Source organism: Hypanus sabinus, chromosome 18, assembly GCF_030144855.1.
Source record: "Hypanus sabinus isolate sHypSab1 chromosome 18, sHypSab1.hap1, whole genome shotgun sequence".
NCBI lineage: Eukaryota > Metazoa > Chordata > Chondrichthyes > Myliobatiformes > Dasyatidae > Hypanus > Hypanus sabinus.
The window spans coordinates 76,302,360-76,324,849 of NC_082723.1; the positions used below are offsets into that span (position 1 = coordinate 76,302,360).

General features: G+C 41.3%; 1 protein-coding gene and 1 long non-coding RNA gene across 2 annotated transcripts in view; both read left to right on the forward strand.

Annotated features, from left to right (window-relative positions):
- The first annotated feature begins 329 nt into the window (after nt 1–329).
- On the forward strand, nt 330–2,385 carry LOC132377441 (uncharacterized). Its single transcript, XR_009506640.1, has 2 exons — nt 330–468; nt 1,755–2,385. It is a non-coding gene; the product is annotated as an uncharacterized LOC132377441 (long non-coding RNA).
- Nucleotides 2,386–3,475: 1,090 nt separating this feature from the next.
- The window catches only part of pi4kab (phosphatidylinositol 4-kinase, catalytic, alpha b), a 314,691-nt gene continuing 295,676 nt past the window's right edge, over nt 3,476–22,490 (forward strand). The window contains exons 1-2 of the mRNA XM_059943702.1: nt 3,476–3,681; nt 17,403–17,519. Coding sequence (XP_059799685.1) covers nt 3,586–3,681; nt 17,403–17,519 — 213 coding nt within the window. The 5' untranslated portion in view covers nt 3,476–3,585. The remainder of the gene's footprint in view (nt 3,682–17,402; nt 17,520–22,490) is intronic.

Here is a 22,490-nt window from a genome sequence, read left to right on the forward strand (position 1 = left end):
CCACCTTTTTGAGGCATCACTCTTTGAAGATTGTCCTGGACGTGGGGGAGGCTAGTGCCCATGACGGAGCTGACCGAGTTCACAACTCTCTACAGCTTATTTCAATCTTGTGCAGTGCTCTGCCCTCCATAGCAGACAGTGATGCAGCTAGTTTGAATGTTCTCCACGGTACATCTGCAAAAATCTGCGAGTGTTTTTGGTGGTATATCCAATCTTCTCAAACTCTGAGTGAAACATAGCTGCTATCATACCTTGTTTGTAGCTGTATCAACATATTGGGTCCAGGTTAGATCCTCAGAGAAATTGACACCCAGGAACTTGAAATTGTTCACTCTTTCCATTTCTGATCCCTCTATGAGTACTGTTGTGTGTTCCCTTGTCTTATCCTCCTTGAAGTCCGTGGAGATGTGGTGTTCTGAGGATGAGACGATTGACATCAACAACCACAACCACTTTCCTTTGTGTCAGGTATGATTCCAACCAGCGGAGGGTTTACCTCCTAATTTCCATGAACTCTATTTTAACTAGGGCACCTTGATGCCATACCTCAGTCGAAGGCCATCACTCTCACCTCACCTCTGGTACTTAGGACCATGTTTGGACTAAGGAGGTGATGATGTCAGGAGTTGAGTGGTCTTGACGAAACCCAAACTAGGCATCAAGATCTCATTTCTTTTCATTCTCTGTCCAATTCTGATTCATCTGTCTGATCCACTAGTCCTGTTTTGCACAATTTTTAAATTTTATTGTAACCTACAGAAATTTGTTATGTGTGCACTGTACTGTTGTCACAAATAAACAACTTTTCAAGAGTTCGGCCAGTGATAATTAAACTGATTCTGATTCTAATTGATCTAAAAATATTTTCACTTCTTTTAGAGTTGAACTTAATTTCATACTCTTAAGGCTTCTCTGATATATTTTTGATATCTGATCAAGAGGATCAGAGGTGGACTTTAAAAATGTCAGTGTGATCCGATTCCTAAATGGACATTAAACTTTTGGACACTAGCTCACTTTTTTTAATATACAGTATTTCTGTTTTTTGCACTTCCTTTAATCTATTCAATATACATATATAACCATATTACAATTACAGCACGGAAACAGGCCTTCTAGGCCCTTCTAGTCCGTGTCGAACGCTTACACCTAGTCCCACCTACCTGCACTCAGCCCATAACCCTCCATTCCTTTCCTGTCCATATACCTATCTAATTTTACTTTAAATGACAATACCAAACCTGCCTCTACCACTTCTACTGAGAGCTCGTTCCACACAGCTACCACTCTCTGAGTAACGAAATTCCCCTTCGTGTTACCCTTAAACTTTTGCCCCCAACTCTCAACTCATGTCCTCTTGTTTGAATCTCCCCTACTCTCAATGGAAAAAGCCTATCCATGTCAACTTTATCTATCCCCCTCATAATTTTAAGTACCTCTATCAAGTCCCCCCTCAACCTTCTATGCTCCAAAGAATAAAGACCTAACTTGTTCAACCTTTCTCTGTAACTTAGGTGCTGAAACCCAGGTAATGTTCTAGAAAATCTCCTCTGTACTCTCTCTATTTTGTTGACATCATATGCTGTTATTTATTTATCTATCTATCGATCTATTAATTAATTAATTAATTATTGTATTTATTATTTTTTTCTGTGTTATGTATTGCATTGAACTGCTGCTGCTGCTGCTAAGTTAACAAATTTCACGTCACATGCCGGTGATAATAAACCTGATTCGGATTCTGATTGTTTTAGACGAACTGTCTTGGAACCAGCACTGAAGTGTAATTATGAAGAAAGCACGGCAGTGCCTCTACTTCCTCAGGATTTTGTGGAGATTCAGCATGACATCTAAAACTTCAACAAGTGGATATGGCTCAGTCCCTCTGTGAGGTAAAGGCCTCCCACCATTGAGCAAATCTACATGGAATGGGGTTACAGGGACCCCCCACCATCCAGGACATGTTCTCTTCTCACCCTTGCCATCAGGAAGTTGGTACCGGAACCTCAGAACTCACACCTCCTGGTTCAGGAACAGTTACCACCCCTCAAGCATTAAGTTCCCGAACAATAGTTTAGTTCAACTTCACTTGACCCATTATTGAAATGTTCACACAACCTATGGACTCACTTTCAAGACTCTTCATCTCATGTTCTTGAAATTTATTGTTTATTCATTTATTATTATTTTCTTTCTTTCTGTTTGCACATTTTGTTGTCTTCTGTACCATGGTTGAACACCCAAGTTGGTGTGGTCTTCCTTGATTCTGTTCTGGCTATTATTCTGCGGATTTATTGAGTATGCCAGCAAGGCAATGAATCTCAGGGTTGTATATGGTGACATATATGTACTTTGATAATAAATTTACTTTTAACATTGATCTGATCAATACCCACTCTGTCAAATCCAGTTCTTATATTTAATTGATTTCTAACTTATTTCTGGACCTCAGAGAGCTGATCAATGCCATAACCCCTTTTCAAAGTTCAAAGTCATTTTTTAATCAAAGTACCAAGTATTTATATTCGCTTATCAATGACTTTTGACCCCTGATGACCATTGCACTCAATGTCAGTAAGAGATTGTAGACTTCAGAAAAGGTAGGACGAGGGAACATAAAACAATCCATATAGAGGGATCAGAAATGGAGAGTGTGAGCAATTTCACGTTCCTGGGTGTCAAGATCTCTGAGGATCTAACCACGTCCCGACATATTGATGTAGTTACAAAGAGAGCAAGACAGCAGTTATTAGGAATTTAAGAAGATTTGGTATATCAGCAAAAATACTCAAAAAATTCGTAGATGTATCATGGAGAGCATTCTGACAGGCTGCATCACTCTCTAGTATGGAGGGGGTGCTACTGCTACAGGATTGAAAATTACATTAAGTTGTAAAATTAGTCACCTTCATCTTGGGTAGCAGCCTCCCTAGTATCCAAGACATCTTCAGGGAGTGATGCCTCAGAAAGGCAGTGTCATTATGAAGGACCCCCATCACTCAGGACTTGCCTTTTCATTGTTACAGTCAGGAAGGAGGTACAGAAGCCTGAAGACACATACTCTATGATTCAGGAGCAGCTTCTTACCCCCGCCACATGATTCCAAGATGGTCATGAACACTCCCTCTCTTTTTTATACATTATTTCTGTTTTGTACTATTTTTGATCAAACTATTAATATACATAGGTATTTTTTTCTTTTCAATATATGCTGTACTGCTGCAGCCTATTTAACAAATTTCATGAAATATGCTGGAGATAATAAACCTGATTTTGATCAATTCCTCAGTCACTCATATTCCCCGATCAATTCAGAGGCCCCCTCACTCTGCCCCTATATCTTAGGTCTCATATTCGCTGATCAGCTCCTCTGTACTCCGTGACCCAGATGCCATCCCTGCTGAGACCTGGCTCCCCATTCACCTTCAGAGAGAATGCCAATGGCGAGGTTTAAAATCACGTCTCTCCCGGAGCTGACTGACTGATTGACCTCTCTCCCCCGGAGCTGAGGCCCATACTTGGGTTTGAATTCTCCTCGGAGCCGGTGGGCGGGCTCTGACGCTCTGACTGACTGGGCCGTCCAACATGGCGGGGAAGGCGGCCGGCCGAGGCTTCTACCTCAACACCGTGCTCAGCCTGGCCCGCTCGCTGGCCGCGCAGAAGCCGGCTCCCATCGAGAAGGTGAGCGGGGTTGTTTGTTAAAATTTAACAACCGGCTTTTCAGGCGACGGCTGTATGTCGGGGCCCGTCGACTCTCGGAGCCTGGGGATTTCCCCTGGCCGGGAGGGAACAAGCCCCTGGCTCCGGTGTACGTAGAACAAGCTTTGGCCTTCGGTCTCCGAGTTCTGGGTCAAATTGACCCTAGAGACTAACATCACAGCGCAGGTTAATGTGATATGCCACCTTTCACAGTTTAACAATATAGGATAGTTTAATGGAGTCCTTCGGCCCACATAATTTGTACTGACCGATAGAGTCATGGAAAAGTACAGCACAGAAACAGACCCTTTGGCCCATCTAGACCCTGTCGAACCATTTAAACTGCACCTGCGACCATAGCACGCCCAATTTGAAACTATTCTCCACTCAGGTTAACCATTCCATCTCGCACAGCCCTAAATCCTCCATTTTTATTTTTGTTGTTTTATTGAGATACAGTGCAAAATAGGCCCTCGAAATTCAAGCTGCGCTGCCCAGCAATCACCCCATTTTAATCATAGCCTAATGTATACACATATGATATGCAAAAGTTTGGGCACCCCAGTCAAAATTTCTGTTACTGTGAATAGCTAAGAGAGTAAAAGGTGACCTGATTTCCAAAAGGCATAAGGTTAAAGATGACACATTTCTTTAATATTTTAAGCAAGATTACTTTTTTATTTCCATCTTTTACTGTTTCAAAGTAACAAAAATAGGAAAAGGGCCCGAAGCAAAAGTTTGGGCACCCTGCATGGTCAGTACTTAGAGAACACCCCCTTTGGCAAGTATCACAGTTTGTAAACACTTTCTGTAGTCTTTCAATTCTTGTCTGGGGGTCTTTTCACATATTCTTCCTTGCAAAAGTTCTGTGAGAATCTTGGGCCATCTTGCATGCACTGCTCTTTTGAGGTCTATCCGCAGATTTTCGATGATATTAAGATCGGGGGACTGTGAGGGCCATGGCAAAACCTTCAGCTTATGCCTCTTGAGGTAGTCCATTGTGGATTTTGAGGTGTGTTTAAGATCATAGTCCTGTTGTAGAAGCCATCCTCTTTTCATCAGCTATTTTTTTTTTTACAGACGGTGTGATGTTTGCTTCCGCAATTTGCTGGTACTTAATTGAATCCGTTCTTCCCTCTACCAGTGAAATGTTCCCTGTGCCACTGGCTGCAACGTAAGCCTAAAGCAACCCCTATGCTTAACATTTGGAGAGGTGTTTATTTCATGAAATTCTGCACCCTTTTTTCCTCCACACATACTTTTGTTCAATGTGGCCAAAAAGTTATATTTTAACTTCATCAGTCCACAGGACTTGTTTCCAAAATGCATCAGGCTTGTTTAGATGTTCCTTTGGAACTTCTGACACTGAATTTTGTGGTGAGGGAAAGATATTCTTCTGATGACTCTTCCACGAAGGTCATATTTGTGCAGGTGTCGCTGCACAGTTGAACAGTGCACCACCACTCCAGAGTCTGCTAAATCTTCCTGAAGGTCTTTTGCAGTCAAACGGGGTTTTGATTTGCTTTTCTAGCAATCCTACAAGCAGTTCTCTCAAAGTTTTCTTGGTCTTCCAGACCACAACTTGACCTCCACTTCTTAATTACATTACAAACTGAGGAAACAGCTACCTGAAAACACTTTGCTATCTTCTTAAAGCCTTCTCCTGCTTTGTGGGCATCATTTATTTTTCAGAGTGCTAGGCAGCTGCTTAGAGGAGCCCACAAGTGCTGATTGTTGGGACAAGGTTTGAGGAGTCAGAGTATTTATAAAGCTTTGAAATTTGCATCACCTTGCCTTTCCTAACGATGACTGTGAACAAGCCATTGCCCTAACAAGGTAATTAAGGTCTGAAACCTTGGTAAAAGTTATCTGAGAGCTCAAATCTCTTGTGGTGTCCAAGCATTTGCAAGGAGCTCCTTTTTTTTAACTCTAAAATTGTACAAAACAAAAATAATATACTAATCTTGCTTAAAATGTTGAAAAGAATGTTTCATCTTTAACATTATGACTTTTGCAGATCAGTTCATCTTCTACTCACCTAACTATTCACAGTAACAGACATTTTGACCAGGGGTGCCCAAACTCTTGCATGCCACTGTAATGTTAATGAGACAACATCTCTCCAGATCAATGTGTTAATCACATTGTTGTAGTTCATATTATCACACATATAACACGCAGTAGCTTAGGAAAGTAAGAATTAAATCTACTAATGAATTATTCATATCTTAACAAAGTAAAGTGTATAAATTAAATATTGTAGGGTAATTATCCAGAGACATTTCAAATTTGATGCTTTAGGGAGTTCAGAAGCCTAATGGCGTGAAGGAAGAACCTGCTTCCCATCCTGACCGTTCTTGTCTTTATGCCATCGGATCTCCTGCCTGAAGGTAGAAAGTCAAAGAGGATGGGTGTTCTCCATGAAAATACCAAGGCCCTATGAATGCAGTGCTCCTGATAAATATCCCTGGTGGATGTTAGGAAGAACACACAGGGCAAATTTCAATGACCAGTTAACCTATCAACTGTGGAGGAAACCGGAGCATCTGGAGGAAACCTATGTGTTCATGGGCAGAACATACAAGCTCCTTATAGACAGTGATGGGGGATTGAACCTGGGTCGCCTATACAGGAAAGCATTGTGCTAACCAGTACTTTAACGTGCCCCTTTCATGTGCATGTCTTAAGAGTTGTTAAATTGTTCTTATAATGTATACCTCTGGCACCCACCACTCTCCTTGTTATATAAAAAAAACTATATCTGATATCTTCCCTAAACTTTCCTCCACCCAACTCAGATTCTTCTGGTATTGGCTGTTGCTGCACTGGGGAAAAATGTTGGCTGTCTACTGTGTTTCTGGTGTACTGCCCCATATTAATCTTTCCTTAGCATCAGTCAAGTGGATAACTTAAAGCAACACACACAAAATGCTGGAGAAACTCAGCAGGTCAGGCAGCATCAGTGGAGGGGAATAAACAATCAACATTTCAGACTCTTCTTTAGGACTAGAAAGGAAGGAGGAAGATGCCAGAATTAAAAAAGTAAGGAGGACAAGTTAGAAGGTGATAGATGAAGTCAGGTGGGTAGACCTGAATGAAAGGGCTGGAGAAAAAGAAAACTGATAGGAAGGGAGAGTGGACCATAGGAGAAAGGGAAGGAGGAGGGGAGGGGACCCAGGAGGAAGTGATAGGAAGGTGAGAAGAGGTGAAAGGCCAGTGTGGAGAATAGAGGAAGTGGGGGGGGGGGGGTTGAATTTTGTTAAGTGAAAAGAAAAATTGATGTTTATGTCATCAGGTTGGAGGCTACCCAGACAGGTTGCTCAATGAAGCGATCCCCCCAATTTACAACAGGTCTCACCAATGTAGAAGAGACAGGTGGGGAGCACCAGACAGAATATACAACATCAGCAGATTCACAGATGTATGGCAGGTGTAGCACCTAGGACGCTTGCAGTGATAAGTGCCAGGTGGGAGATTAGTGGGGAGGGACAAGTGGATAACTTGTTTGTGGAGTTATAAGAGAATGCAGATGCTGGAATTTGGAACAAGAACACAAGGGAGTGAATACTTACGTGATCAATTAATTTGTGCTTCATATTTGTAATTAATTTAGATCACTTTGTAGAGATATGTTTTCACTTTGACATGAAAGAGTCTTTTTCTGTTGATTAGTGTCAGAAAAGCCAAATTTAGTCCAATGTTGTAAACAATAGAACATAGAAACTTCCAAGAAATAATAAATAAACAATAAATATAGAAAATTTGAGATGAAGAGTCCTTGAAAGTGAGTCCTTGAAGGATTGTGGGAACATTTCAATGATGGAAAAAATGAAGTTGTCCCCACTGGGTCAAGAGCCTGATGGTTGAGGGATGATAACTCCTGCTGCTCTCTGTAAGGAGTTTGGACATTCTTCCTGGACCACATGGGTTTCCTCCCACAGTCTAAAGACGTACTGGGTGGTAGGTTAATTAGTGATGGTAAATTGTCATATGATTAGGTTAGGGTTAAATCAGGGGTTGATTGATGATGTGGCTGGAAGGGCCAGAAAGACCTATCCTGCACTGTCTCAATAAGTAAATAAATAAACCATTCCTGAACCTGGTAGTGTGGGTCCTGAGGTTCCTGAGCCAAATTCTTGATGGCAGGAGTGAGAAGAGAGCATGGGCTGGGTTGTGGGTGTCTCTGATGATAGATCCTGCATAATGTGAAATTGCATAATGTGAATTATTATTTAAATGGAGAAAATAGGGATGTGTTTCAGAGGGCTTCCTAAATATGTTTTATCTGTAATTTATTCACATTTTCATACCAATACAACACAAAAGCAGTACCACAAGGCACACTCATATTTAATCAATTAAGGTAATATTCAATGTAATAAATCATAGAAAGTTAACATACTAGGGTGTACAGTACTCACCAACAGTGGCAAGTGTCTTTGCTTTGGGAGATGAGTGGTTGTTGTGGTGTCGGGCAGCTTTACGTGGATAAGGTGCATGGATGGTTGTGGTCGTCAGGATCATATCGAGCACAGCAAGGGGTGAAGGAAGACTCACAGAATTCTTAGAGCTGCCAGCACCAGTTTGAAGAAAGCAGTGAGGGTTGTTTGCTTGGCAGCATTTTGTTTTTCAGCATAAATTTGGTTGTAAGGAAGAAGGGTTGACAGCAGAGAAGGACTGAAATGGTGACTCAGTTCTAAACTTGGGTCCATGTCAATTGCCATTTGTGCTAAGCGTTCCAACTTCCACCATTCCCTCACCGTTGGTAATCTCCCGAGATTTTCAAAATCGTCTGTTGCTTGCGGCATCTGAGAGATAGTTCGCCATAAAAAAAATGCCTTGAATGAGGATCACACCTTGGTCGAGTGGTTGAATCAGTGATGTTGTGTTAGACGGCAGAAAACACACTGTTATGTTAGGGTGAATGCTGTCCAAATGCCAAGCAACAAAAGAATTTTAAAGGCAAGATTCTGTTCCCGGCAGTAGCGTCCCAGAGCTGTGTTACCTTCAGCTGATGCGGCGCTGTTTATAATTTCCAACTTTTTTTCAAGTGTTGAAACAGTTCTTTGCTGCTTGGCTGATGGCCTAGGACATGACATCGGACGCTTAGGAGGCATAGTTAAATATTTCAAACACAAAATCACTGTACCATAGATAAAACCAACAAAAGTTTAAGAGCACAAGATCGCGCATCTACAGCTTTCCAAAACCAATGTGAGACTGGCGGGAGTGAGATTGTGAGGCGCGCACACCTGACTTGTATTGGCAGGAAAGCAGTGCTCCTCGCATAACTGAGTTTTGGACGCATATATGTTGGTAGAAATAGGTTTCTCGCATAACTGTGAATCCGCATAGTCTGAAGACGCATATAATCAGAATATCGGCGTATACATTAAAAATAAATTAAATAAGTAGTACAAAAATAGAAGTAAAAAATTTCTGAGTTAGTGTTCCATGGGTTCAATATTCATTCAGAAATCTAATGGAAGTTGTTCCTGAAACATTATGTGCATGTCTTCAGGCTCCTGTACCACTTCCTTGATGGTAGCAATGAGAACAGGGCATGTCCTGGGTGATGGGGCTGTTCTTAATGATAGATGCCAGATTTTTGAGGCTTTGCCTTTTGATGATGTCCTCGGTGCTGGTGCCCATGATGGAGCTGACTGAGTTTATAACTTTCTGCAACTATTTCTAATCCTGTGCAGTGGCCCCTCCATACCAGATGAAAATGCAACCAGTTAGAATGCTCTCCATCGTACATCTGTAGAAATTTCCAAGTGTCTTCGGTGACATACCAAACCTCCTCAAACTCCTAATGAAATATAGCTTCTGTCGTGCCTTCTTTGTATCTGCATGGATATGTTGGCCCCAGGATAGATCCTCAGAGATATCGACACCCAGGAATTTGAATTTGCTCACTCTCTCCACTTCTGATCCCTCGATAAGGACTGGTGTGTGTTCTTTCGACTTACTCTTCCTGAAGTCCACAAACAATTCTTTGGTCTTACTGAGTTTGAGTGCAAAGTTGCTGCTGAGACACCACTCAGCCAACTGATCTAACTTACTCAAGTATGTCTCCTTATGACCATCTGAAATTCTGCCAACAATAGTTGTGTCATCGGTGAATTTGTGCTGTACCTGGCATGAGTTTAGAGAGAGAAGAGCAGTGGGCTAAACACGCATCCTTGAGGTGCGCCAATGTGGAAGAGATGTTGTTTCCAATCCACACAGACTCTGGTCTTCTAGTGAGGAAGTCAAGAATCCAGTTGTCGGGGGAGTTACACAGGCCTAGGTTTTGGATCTTTTTGATTCATACTGGGGGAATGATTTTGTTGAGTGCTGAGCCAGATGTAAATATTTCCATTGCTCAGACGATCCAATACCCAGTGGAGAGTCAGTGAGATTGTATCTGCTGTAGACTGATAGTGGTGATAGGCAAATTGCAGTGGGTCCAAGTTCTTGCTGAGGCAGGAGTTGATTCTAGCCAAGACCAACCCCTCAAAGCAGTTTGTTACAGTAGATGAGAATACCACTTGGTGATAGTTGTTGAGGTAGCTCACTCTTCTCTTTTTGGGCACTGGTATTGATTATTGCCCTTTTGAAGTAGCTGGGAACTTCTGACTGCAGCAGACCCTGGGCAGTATCCAGGCAGCAGCAGATTGAACATGTCCTTGAACACACCCACCAGCTGGCACAGTTTTTCAGAGTCCTACCAGGTACATCTGGACCTGAGGCCATGTGGGGGTCCACTCTTTGAAAGATGTTCTGGCATTGGCCTCCAAGACAGAGATATGTCGGTGATATTAAACCTGATTCTGATTCTGCAGTATATGTTTGGATAGCATTGTCAGAATTGCAATACATCAGAATAATTCAAAGGTTCACAGGTCTAATTTAATGTCAGAGAAGTATATACAATATACATCTTGAAATGCTCTTTCTTTGCAAACATCCACGAAAGCAGAGAAGTGCCCCAAAGAATGAACGACAGGTAAACATAAAAACCCCAAAGTCCCCTCCCTCCCGTGCGTAAGCAGCAGCGAGCCACAATCCCCCCTCCCCCTCCACCAGTTTAAAAAAAACAAGCATTGGTACCACTACCGAGCACTCAGCATGAGCAAAGCAATAGCAAAGACACAGACTTGCAGTTACCCCAAAGACTTCGCATTTCATCTGGCATTTGATATATTGTATGTTCTCGTTCTCTCTCTCTCTATTTCTATCTCCCCCCTCCCTCTCCCTCCACCCCCCTCCCCTCCCCCCTCTCTCCTCCTCCCTCCTCCCTCTCTCTCCCCATTTTCCCAGCGAGCGGGGAGACATAACAAACAACTGGCTGGTTGATGATAAAAGTTCGTTACGTCCCTTTTTCTAGCTCTGTGCCTGAAAATTGCAAAGATCCTAGGTCTTCGGGCCCATAGCAGATATCCTGACTCCCCCGATGACACATGGGTCTCCTGCTGTGACACCAACCCTCGATCCACTCATCTCCAGAGCCCCGAAATTTTAGGCTTCCGAATTCAAGCCGGACTCTCACGCCAAACCCTTAGCATGCCAAACATTGTCAATCCCTTATTATTCTTGTACAAAATTTACACTATTTAATCTCATGGGTGTAATGTTTTTAAAAGTTAAACTTCCATTTACTCTGCTATAAAGAAAATACACTTGTTGCTTGGTATAAATAGCTTTTACCTAATATTTGGCCTGTACCAGTATTAAGTCAAAGTTCAAAGTACATCTATTATTGAAGTACCTATACTGTATACAATCTTGAGATTCGCCTCCTTACAGGCAGTCACAAAACTAAGAAATCCAATAGCATCCATTAAAACAAAACAAGACCATCAAACACCAAATTGTGCAAACAATAAATGTAAGTAAAGAGCATTCATAGCTGATTACCATCATGTCCAATGATGACGGGAAATCTGTGCAGGAGAGTTGTTAAAGTGGAAAAGCTGTGGCACTGGGGCAGTTCCACTCTTGCGGCCTCAGAAATCCAAGTCCAGTGGTATGCAAAAGCATTACCAACTGGGTTCTTGGTTGCTGTAGATGACCATGCTGTCTTCTGTTCCTTGTCATGACCTTCGCTGTCCATGGAGCACTGTAGTACTGCTTTCCTTGCTGATGGATCTCTCAGGACGGAAATGAGTCCTCTGCTGATTCAAAAGCCCCTTAGTTGCAGGCTATACCTTCCGTTCAATGCAGAGATGAGTAAATCTCATTTATCTCTAATATAAAACACTTTTGAAATTATGTTGTTGCTGTGATACTGCATTGTTTATACTGAAAACATCCCAGAAACCCTCTACATCAAAATTTTACTTTATTCTTCAGTTTCTGCCCTGTACTATGACTGGTACAAGTTATTCAAATGTGTATACCTATTAGTATTTGTTTTGTGGGTTTTAATAACTTTATAATGAAGTGGTTGGACAGTGGGGTGGAGCTTTGTCTCTACCAAAGGAGATGTGAGAAGCTCCTTCCCTCTGCTAGTCAGCAGGTCACAATTGGACAAGGTGTGGCACTTACTTAGTACCCCAGGTCAGGGTCACATGAAGCCACGGGAGCAGGTGGTGGATGGTTGTATGAGCAGCTGGTTATGTGACCACAAGTCACTGACACCAGGCAGACAATCTCTGAAGAGTATTGATAATGACTTGGGTCATCCAGTAAAGACACTGCCTAGAAAAAGGCAATGGGATACCACTTCTGTGGGAAAATTTGCCAAGAACAATCATGCTCATGATAGACAATGATTGCCCATGTCATATGACATGGCACATGATGATGATGATGACTATGACTGGTATAAGTTATTCAAATGTGTCATGGGTTTTAATTATAATAAAGTGGAGGGTGGATCCATGATGGGCTTCGAAAAAGAATTGGATGTACATACGGTGGCAAGAAGTTTGCAAGGCTACAGAGCAAGGGCCTGTGAATGGATGTAGAGAGCAGCTCTGACATTTTGTGATGGACAGAATGGCAGCCTCTTGTGAGGTAACTATGGCTCTATTTATCATATTACTTAACAGTTACGATTCAATTTGCGTTCATCAATCTTCCTACTAGTGTGTTACAGATTTCAAGTTCAGAGTTCAAGTGAATTTTATTTTTGGAGTACATACATGTCACCATATACAATCCTGAGATTTATTTTCCTGTGGGCATACACAGCAAACCTATAGAATAGTAGCTATAACAGGATCGATGAAAGATCAACAGGAATGCAGAAGACAAAATACTGAGCAAATGCAAAAACAGGTAAATAACAATAAATAATGAGAACATGAGATAAAGAGTCCTTAAAGTGAAATCATTTATTATGGGGACATCTCAGTGGATGGGCAAATGAGTGTAGTTTCCCCTTTGTTCAAGAGCCTGATATTTGAGAGGTAGTAACTGTTTTTGAACCTGATGGTGTGAGTTCTCAGGCTCCTGTATCTTCGACCTGATGGCAGCAGTGAGAAGAGAACATGGCCTGGGTGGTGGGGATCTCTGATAATGTATTCTGCTTTTCTCTGACAGCATTTCATGTAGATGTGCTCAATGGATTGAGAATCAACTATATTTACCAAAACTTTTTCATCTAGTTGAAATTTGCTGTGCTGTGTTGGTCAGAGCACAAAAACCAAAAACATTCAACAGAATCCACAGGTATATTGGAGGAGGATATTGGCAGGGATGACGGCAGAGCAGAGATGGCTGAAGTTTCTGGGAATAGTTCACAAGGCGCAGGATAGATATGTCCTACAGAGGAAGAAATTCTCAAATGGTAGGGTAGGCAACTGTAGCTGAAAAAGGATGTTGAGGACTGCATAAAAGCCAAGGAAAGTGCATATTAAGGTAGCAAAAATGTGTGGGAAGTTGGATGATTGGGAAGTTAAAACCCAACAATAGGCAACTATAAAAGCTACAAGAAGGGAAAAGATGAAATATCTAATTTCATCTAAATTAGACTGTCTAATAATATAAAGCAGTTGTTTCATTTGTATAAAGAGTAAAAGGAAGGTGAGAGTTGATATTAGACCCCTGGAAAATGATGCTGGTGAGGTAGTAACAGGGGACAAATAAATGGCAGATGAATTTAATGGGTACTTTGTATCTGTCTTCATTGTGGTAGACAGTGGCAGTGTGCCAGAGGTCCGTGAGTGTCAGGGAGCAGGAGTGAGTGCCATTTCTATTACAAGATGAAAAAGTGCCAGGCAAACTCAAAGGTCTTAAAGTGGATAAGTCACCTGGGCCAGATGGCCCAGAGTCCTGAGAGAGATTGCTGAAGAGATGGTGGATGCATTAAAGATGCATTAGAGCTCTTAAAGATAGCGGAGTCAAGGGATATGGGGAGAAGGCAGGAATGGGGTACAAATTGTGGATGATCAGCCATGATTACATTGAATGGCGGTGTTGGCTTGAAGGGCCGAATGGCCTACTCCTGCACTTATTGTCTATTAGTCAGGATTTTTCAAGAATCTGGAGACCTGGAAGATTGCAAATGTTGCTCCACTCTTTAAGAAGAAGGCAAAAGAAAGGAAATTATAGGCCAGTTAGCCTAACCTCAGTGGTTGGGAAAGTGTTGGAGTCTATTATTAAGAATGAGGTTTTGAGGTATTTGGAGAGTAATGATAAAGTAAGTCAAAGTCAGCATGGTTTCTGTCAAGGGAAATCTTGCCTGACAACCTGTTAAAGCGCTTCAAGGAAATAACAAGTAGGGTGGACACAGGAGAGACAGTGGATGTCATTTATTTGGATTTTCAGAAGGCATTTGAGACACACATGAGGCTGCTTAAAAAGATAAAATTCTGTGGCATTATAGGAAAGATACTGACATGGATAGTGATATGGCTGACAGTCAGGAGGCAGTGAGTAGGAATAAAGGGGGCTTTTTCTGATTGGCTGCTGGTGTGTAGTGGTGTTTCTCAGGAGTCAGTATTGGGACCGCTATTTTTCACGTTGTTCGTCAATGATTTGGACAAGGGAATTGATGGCTTTGTGGCAAAGTTTGCGAGTAATATGAAGATAGGTGGAGGGTACTTAGTGCTGAGGAAGCAATGCAATTGCAGCAGGGCATAGATATATTGGAAGAATGAACAAAAAATAGCAGATGGAATACAGTGTTGGGAAATGTACGATAATGCATTTTGGTATAAGGTACAATAGTGCAGAGTATTATCCAAATTGGCGAAAAGGTTCAAACATCAGAGGGGGGACTTAGGAATCCTCGTGCAAGGCTTGTTTAATTTACAGGTTGAGTCTGTGGTAAAGAAGGCAAATACAATGTTGGCATTTATTTCAAAGGAAATTGAGTACAAAACAAGGAGATAATGTTGAGGCTTTATAAGACACTAATCAGGCTACACTTGGAGTATTGTCAACAGTTTGGGCTCCATATCTCAGAAAGGATGTGTTCTCATTGGGGAGAGTCCAGAGGAGGTTCACGAGGATGGTTCCAGGAATGAACGGGTTAACATATGAGAAGCATTTGGCAGCCGTGGGCCTGTACACACTGGAAGTTAGAAGAATGGGGTTGGGTGGATTTCACTGAAACCTGCCTAGTGTTGAAAGGACCAGATAAGGTAGATGTGGAAAATATGTTTTCTATGGTGAGGATATTAAGAACTAAAGAGCAATGTCTCAAAAGTGAGGGGCAACCCTTTAGAAGAGAGGTAAGAAGGAATTTTTATAGCCAGAGAGAGGTAAATTTGTGGAATCCTCTGCCACAGACTTGGTGGAGGCCAAGTTTGTGTGTATATTTAAGGCGGAAGTTGATAGTTTCCTGATCAGTCAGGGCACCAAAAAATTGGTGAAAGGCAGATATATGGTGTTGAGTGGGATCCGGGATCAGCCATGATGGAATGGCAGAACAGACCCGATGGGCTGAATGGCTTAATTCTGCTCCTATGTTTTATGGTCTTACAAAAATAAAGAATTATATATAATTTAAAAAAGTAATAAAGAAGAGGTTGAATAGATATGAATAAAATATGCAGAAATAAGTAAGTGCCAGCATGTGATTACAGTGTAGTGGTGGTTGTTCATTATTGACAGGAAACCCATGTAGGAGAATTTTTAAAGTGGAAAAAACATGATACTGAAGCAGTTTCACTCTCTCGACCTCAGAAGTCCGTGTCCAGTAGTTTACTAGGGACTTCCTTTGTTGCAGTGGGTGACCATCACACCTTTTGTGCCTTCATTCTCCATGGAGCATTGCAGTACAGGCAGTGTCCGGGTTACATACGAGTTCCATTCCTGAGTTTGTCTTTAAGTCAGATTTGTACGTAAGTCGGAACAAGTACATCTGGTATTATTTAGCATCAGTCAAATGTTTGTCTTAATATATAGTATATATTTTACCTTTCTATGCATATAAAACACTTAAGAAGCGTATGTATTCCAATAATTAAACCACTGTGTTGCTTAGTTATAATTGTAGCTTTCATTGGGGCAGGGCCTCAATTATTCTCACTTTATCCATTAACCTATAAAATTGTTCCAATCGTTGACTGACTGTATTCTAATGATTTTCCAATGACTGATGGCGTTTCACCTCTTTCCAAACGCTTTATTATTTCGACTTTATTTTCATTCGCAATCGCTTCCCGACAATGGAACAGAAACACTGCGGGCGACAGGTCCCGAGCTCCACCGGCTCCCGAGGTCCGCTGGGTCCTAAGAACCACCGCACAGAGACAGGCTGAATGGGACAAGTGGTGGCTGTGCTGGGTTTGGGTATTTGATCCACCACAATATTCCGCGTGGGAATTTAAACTGGAGGTGCCAATGTTTTTTTTTATGTGGTTGAGTTGCGAGCCTGTCATCAACCCGGCACGAGTGGTACGGGAGTCACTGGATCGAATTTGGGAACTTCTGTTCTTGAGCCCGGCGCTGATCTCACTGCGCCACCAGCCGACCGGAACAGCAGGGGGGTGGTCGGGTCAGGGTGAATCTTACTAGGAAAAGTTCAAGCCAAATACAAAGTTAAACACTCAACACTGTGTCAACGGCAACGACTTAAAATGCCGGACGGCATCGCGATCTGACTTAAAATGGCATCAATTCGTAAGTACGAGTTGTCCTAAGTCGGACGTTCGTAACTTGGGGACTACCTGTACTATCTCACTGTAAATCTCATCTAACCAGCATGCCAGAGCTGACTTCACATGCCATGACAGGGATACCCCTATGTCACCAAGGTATGAAGCCCACTGGCTACCCTCATCTGGTTTAGTGGTGTACCAGGATGTGGCTACTGTCGCGTGCAAACAGGTACTTCGAGCCACAGGTGAGAGGTGAGTGTCCAGTGGGAACCAAAGGTGAATGAACTGCCCCAGAATGGACATGACAAGCCCCTTCACCAGAGGTGCTATCCCTCTGGATAACCCCTACATCTCATTTTCAGTGTAAACAGCATTATACAGTAAAAAGTGGTTTTAACTGATGGGGGTAATGGAAGGAGATGTGTATGTGTATGGGGGAGGCTAACTGGAATATTTGAACAGATTGACTGCCTTGGAGAAGAAACTTTTAAGATGTTGTTAAGTTTTTGTTTTACTGGTCTTAAAATGCTTTCCAGAAGGGAGCTTTTGGAAAAAGCAGTTTGCAGAGAATGTTATGCATGTTATATATGAGACTATCAGTACAATTGTGAAGCATTATGCTGTTTGTTGCAATGGAGAAGATTGAATCCCCACTTTCTCTTGCAGGTGGAAAAGCTGTTATGCATGTCCCCTGTGGATTTCCATGGCAACTTCCAGCTGGATGAGCGTCGCAGAGATGCAGTTATTGCACTGGGCATTTTTTTGACGGAATCAAACCTTCAGGTTAGATATTTAGTTAATATGCTTTCAAAAGTGCTTTAGTACCCTTTCAATTAGAGTTGTCAAAGGTCGCACATTGTATTTCATAGCAACACACACAAGATGCTGGAGGAACTCAGCAGGTCAGGCAGTATCTGTGAAAATGAATATAGTTGACGTTTTGTGCTGAGACCCTTCATCAAGATGTAAGCTAATTTGGCAGGAGGCTGGGAACTGGAGTGATAGTACTGAGGATGGGACAGTTGATTTAAGAGGCAGTGTTCAGTGAGATTGCGAGCAAGGAGAGGCTGATGTTTGATCAATTAAAAAATAAATATAAAATATCAAATAACACTCTTTTCTGTTATTTTCAAGGCTTATTTACGAGAAAAGCTGGGACAAACAATGTTGATGCCAAAACCTAGTGAAATAGAAATATTAATTCAAAAAGGAAAAATTTAAAAAATTACATCTTGTATGTATAATTTGATTCAAAAACAGACAATTAAATCAGGAATTCATAAATCAAGACAAAAATGGGAATTTGATTTGAATGTTAAAATTGATGGAAAAAACTGGTCAAGATTATGTTCTGATAGTATGAGAAACACAATAAATGTTCGACTTAGATTAATACAATATAATTTTTTACATCAATTATATATAACACCACAGAAAATAATTAGATTAAACTCAAATATTAAACCAATGTTTTCGATGTAATCAAGAAATTGGTACTTTTTTACATTCTACTTGGTCTTGTTTTAAAATTCAACCATTTTGGATAAATCTAAGACTTTTATTGGAACAAATTACTGGAGTACAACTCCCACATAGTCCAGTATTATTTTTATTAGGAGACATTGAAGGGACAATACCGAAACTTAAATTGAATAAGTATCAGAAAAAATTTATAAAAATTGCATTGGCAGTAGCCAAAAAAGTTATCGCAGTTACTTGGAAATCTGATTTATATTTAACTATGGATTGTTGGAATAATGAAATACATAGTTGTATTCCACTTGAAAAAATTACATACAATTTAAGAAATGAATATGATATATTTTTGAAAATTTGGCTCCCATACTTACAAAATATACAAAGGTCCTTTCAAGATAAAATTATAAAGTAATTGGGGAAAGTAAAAATAAATATTAAAATTATTTTGAACTCCATGGAGCATGTGGGCATCCTCCGATATCCAGGCAATCTTTCTCTCTTTTTCTTTCTTTAGATAAGGGTTAAGGGGGGGGGGAGGGTTAATATTATTTTTCTCACTATTTTATCATCACATTTATTCTTTGTAATTTTCTAAAATTTAATAAATAAATATTTAGAAAAAAGGGAGAGGCTGATGATAGGGCAAAATTACAGTCAACGGGTTGAGTTGCAGTGTAAAAGAGGGGCAAAATTGAAGAGGGACTGAAGGTGTTAAATTTGAATGCACACAGTATAACATAAGACCATAAGACATGGGAGCAGAATTAGGCCATCTGGCCCATTGAGTCTGCTCTGCCATTCAATCATGGCTGATCCTCCTCAATCCCAGTTCCTGGCCTTCTCCCTGTAACCTTTGATGCCATGTCCAGTCAAGAACCTATCAATCTCTGCCTTAAATACACCCAATACTTGGCCTCCACAGCAGCAAAATAAGGTAGATGAACTTGCAGTACAGTTACAGATTGGCGTGCATGAAGTTGTAGGCATCAATGAATCACGGCTGAAAAAAGATTATAGCTGGGAGCTTACAGTCCCAGGATACACATTGTATCAAAAGGATGGGCAGGTCAACAGAGGGGGTGGGGTGGCTCTGTTGTTAAAAAATTCAATTAAATCATTAGAAGTATCACAGGAGTGGAAGGTTTAGAATCGTTATGGGTAGAGCTAAGAAACTGCAAAGGTAAAGAGACTCTGTTGGGAGTTCTTGTACATACCCACAAACAGTAGTTTACAAATTATAAATGGAAATAGAAAAGTCATGTCAAAATGATAATGTTATAATAATCATGAGGGATTTCAATATGTAAGTAGATTGAGAAAATCAGGTTGGTTCTGGATCCCTAAAAGGAGGCTTTGTAGAATGCCAACGAGATGGCTTTTTACAGCAGCTTGTGGTTGAGCCAACAGGGATTCTGGATTGGCTGTTGTGCACGAACTGACCTGATTAGATAGCTTACGGTAAATGAACCCTTGGTGATCATAATATGATCAAATTCACCCTGCAATTTGAGAAGAGAAACTAAAGTCAGATGCATCAATATTACAGTGGAGCAAGAGCGAGGAGCTGGCCAAAACCAATTGGAAGATGACACTAGCTTGATGACAGAGCAGCAATGGCTGGAATTTCTGGGAACAATTAGGAATGCACAGGATATATACTATACATCCCAGAGAGGAAGAAATATTTTAAAGGTAGAATGACTCAACTGTGGCTGACAAGAAAAGTCAAAGCCACCATAAAAGCCAAAGAAAGGGCATATAATAGAGCAAGAAGTGAGAAGTTAGAGGACTAGGAAGCTTTTAGAACCCAACAGAAGGCAACTAAAAAGTCATAAAGAAGTCAAGGTAAGCTAGCCGATAATATTAAAGAGGGTATCAAAAGTTTCTTCAGATATATAAAGTGTAAAACAGAGGTGAGAGTAGATATCAGACCACTGGAAAATGATGCTGGAGGAACTGAATAAATATTTTGCTTAAGTCTTCACGTTGGAAAACACTAGCAGTATGCTGGAGGTTCAAGAGTATCAGAGGCAGAAGTGAGTGAAGTTCCATTACTCAGGAGAAAATGCTTGAGAAAATAAAAGATCTGAAGGTAGCTAAGTCACCTGGACCAGATGATCTGCATCCCAGTATTCTGAAAGAGGTGGCTGAAGAGATTGTGGAGGCATTAGCACTGATCTTTCAAGAATCAATGCATGGTTCCAGTGGACAGGAAAATTGCAAAATCACTCCACTCTTCAGGAAGGGAGAGAGGCAGAAGACAGGAAATTACAGATCAGTTAGTCTGACCTCAGTCATTGGGAAGATGGTGGGAGTCGATGATTAAGAATGTGATTTTGAGGTACTTGGAGGCACATGATAAAATAGGCCAAAGTCAGCATGGTTTCCTTAAGGGAAAACCTTGCCTGATATATCTCTTGGAATTCTTTGAAGAAATAACAAGCAGGATGTTGTGTACTTGGTTTTCCAAAGGTCTTTGACAAGGTGCCACACATGAGGCTGTTTATCTAGTTAAGAGCCCATTGTATTACAGGAAAGGTACTAGCATGGATACAGCATTGGCTGATTAGCAGGAGGCAAAAAGTGGGAATAAAGGGAGCCTTTTCCTTTTGACTGCTGGTGCCTAGTGGTGTTCCACAGTGGTCTGTGTTGGGACCGCTCCTTCTTAAGTTATATGTTAATGGTTTGGATGACAGAATTGATGACTTTGTGGCTAAGTTTGCAGACAATACAAAGATAAGTGCATGGGCAGGTGGTGTTGAGAAAACAGGTAGGCTACAAAAGGCATTAGACAGATAGACTGGGCAAAGAAGTAGCAGATGGAATACAGTGTTGAGAAGAATATGTTTATGTACTAGAAGAAATAAAAAGGTAGACTATTTTCTAAATGGAAGGAAAATTCTAATAACTGAGGTGCAAAAGGTCTTGGGGGTCCTTGTGCAGGATTTCCAAAAGGTTAATTTGCATGTTGATTGGTGGTGAGGAAGACAAATGCAACTTTAGCATTTATTTAGAGAGGCCTTATTTGTTGAAACCTTATAACGCACAGTGAGACTGCAATGAGAATATTGTGAGCAGTTTTAGGCCCCTTATCTAAGAAAAGATGTGCTTACATTAGAGAGGTTTCTCTCCATGAAAGGAGGTTCATGAAAATGATTCCAGGATTAAGAGGCTTATCATATGAGGAACATTTGAATTCAGAAGAATGAGGGGTGATCTCATTGAAACCTATTAAATGGTGAAAGCCTCAATAAAGTAGATTTGGAGAAGAGTCGTAAGACAGGAGGACACAGCGTCAGAATAGAGGGATCTTTATTTAGAATGGTTGTTGTTCCTTTTGGCATTCAACTGTTTTTTTGTGAGGCTGAGTTGCTAGCCTGACACTCAACCTAGCACAGATGGAAGGCATGCAAGGAGCCAGCCAAATTCGAACTTGGGATCATTCACCTCGAAGTCCAGTGCTGATATCACCATACCACTGGCTGGCACAATTTAGGATGGTAAATAAGGAGGAATTTCTTTAGCCAGAGTGTGGTGAATCTGTGGAATTTGTTAGCACAGGCATCTGTGGAGTCCAAGTCATTGGGTAAATTTAGGGCAGAGGTTGATAGACTCTTGAATAGTCAGGGCATGAAGGAATATGGGGAGAAAGTCAGGAGATTGGGGCTGAGAGGGAAAATGGATCAGCCATGATGAAATGGCAGAGCAGATTCGATGGGCCAAATATGCTAACTCTGCTCCTATATCTTATGGTCTTATGATCAAGGCAGGAAAGGAAGGGGAAGACTCCAGAATAAAAAGTTCTTCATAGTGGTTTTTCAGGTACCATTTATATAAATCAAAATCGTGTTAGTCTTTGCTAGACTTCACTTGTTAGCACATGTGCTTCGAACCAATGAAGTGGCTGAGCCCTTCAGCGTAATTACTGTGTGTGTGTGTGTGTGTGTGTGTGTGTGTGTGTGTGTGTGTGATCTTCCTCCCCACCTTGTCGTGGTGGAGACACTTGTGAGTTCCTGAGATCCCGAGAGCGATGTTGTCTGGAAATTAGCTGCTTGGTGCTTAGCTTCTGGTAGAGTCGCCAGGGTCAAGGCGGTAAGTTCAAGGGGGAGGTACCAAATAGCAATCCAGCCAAGTTCTTACCAGTGAAGCTGGTAGAAGATGATGACACATCATAATGGCAGTTGAAGTGGAGGAAGGACGCAACAGTGAACAGTCCCCATTTGTCTTGTATTCCATGACACAGGATCCTGACCCTCTAAGTATCTCTGAACATCT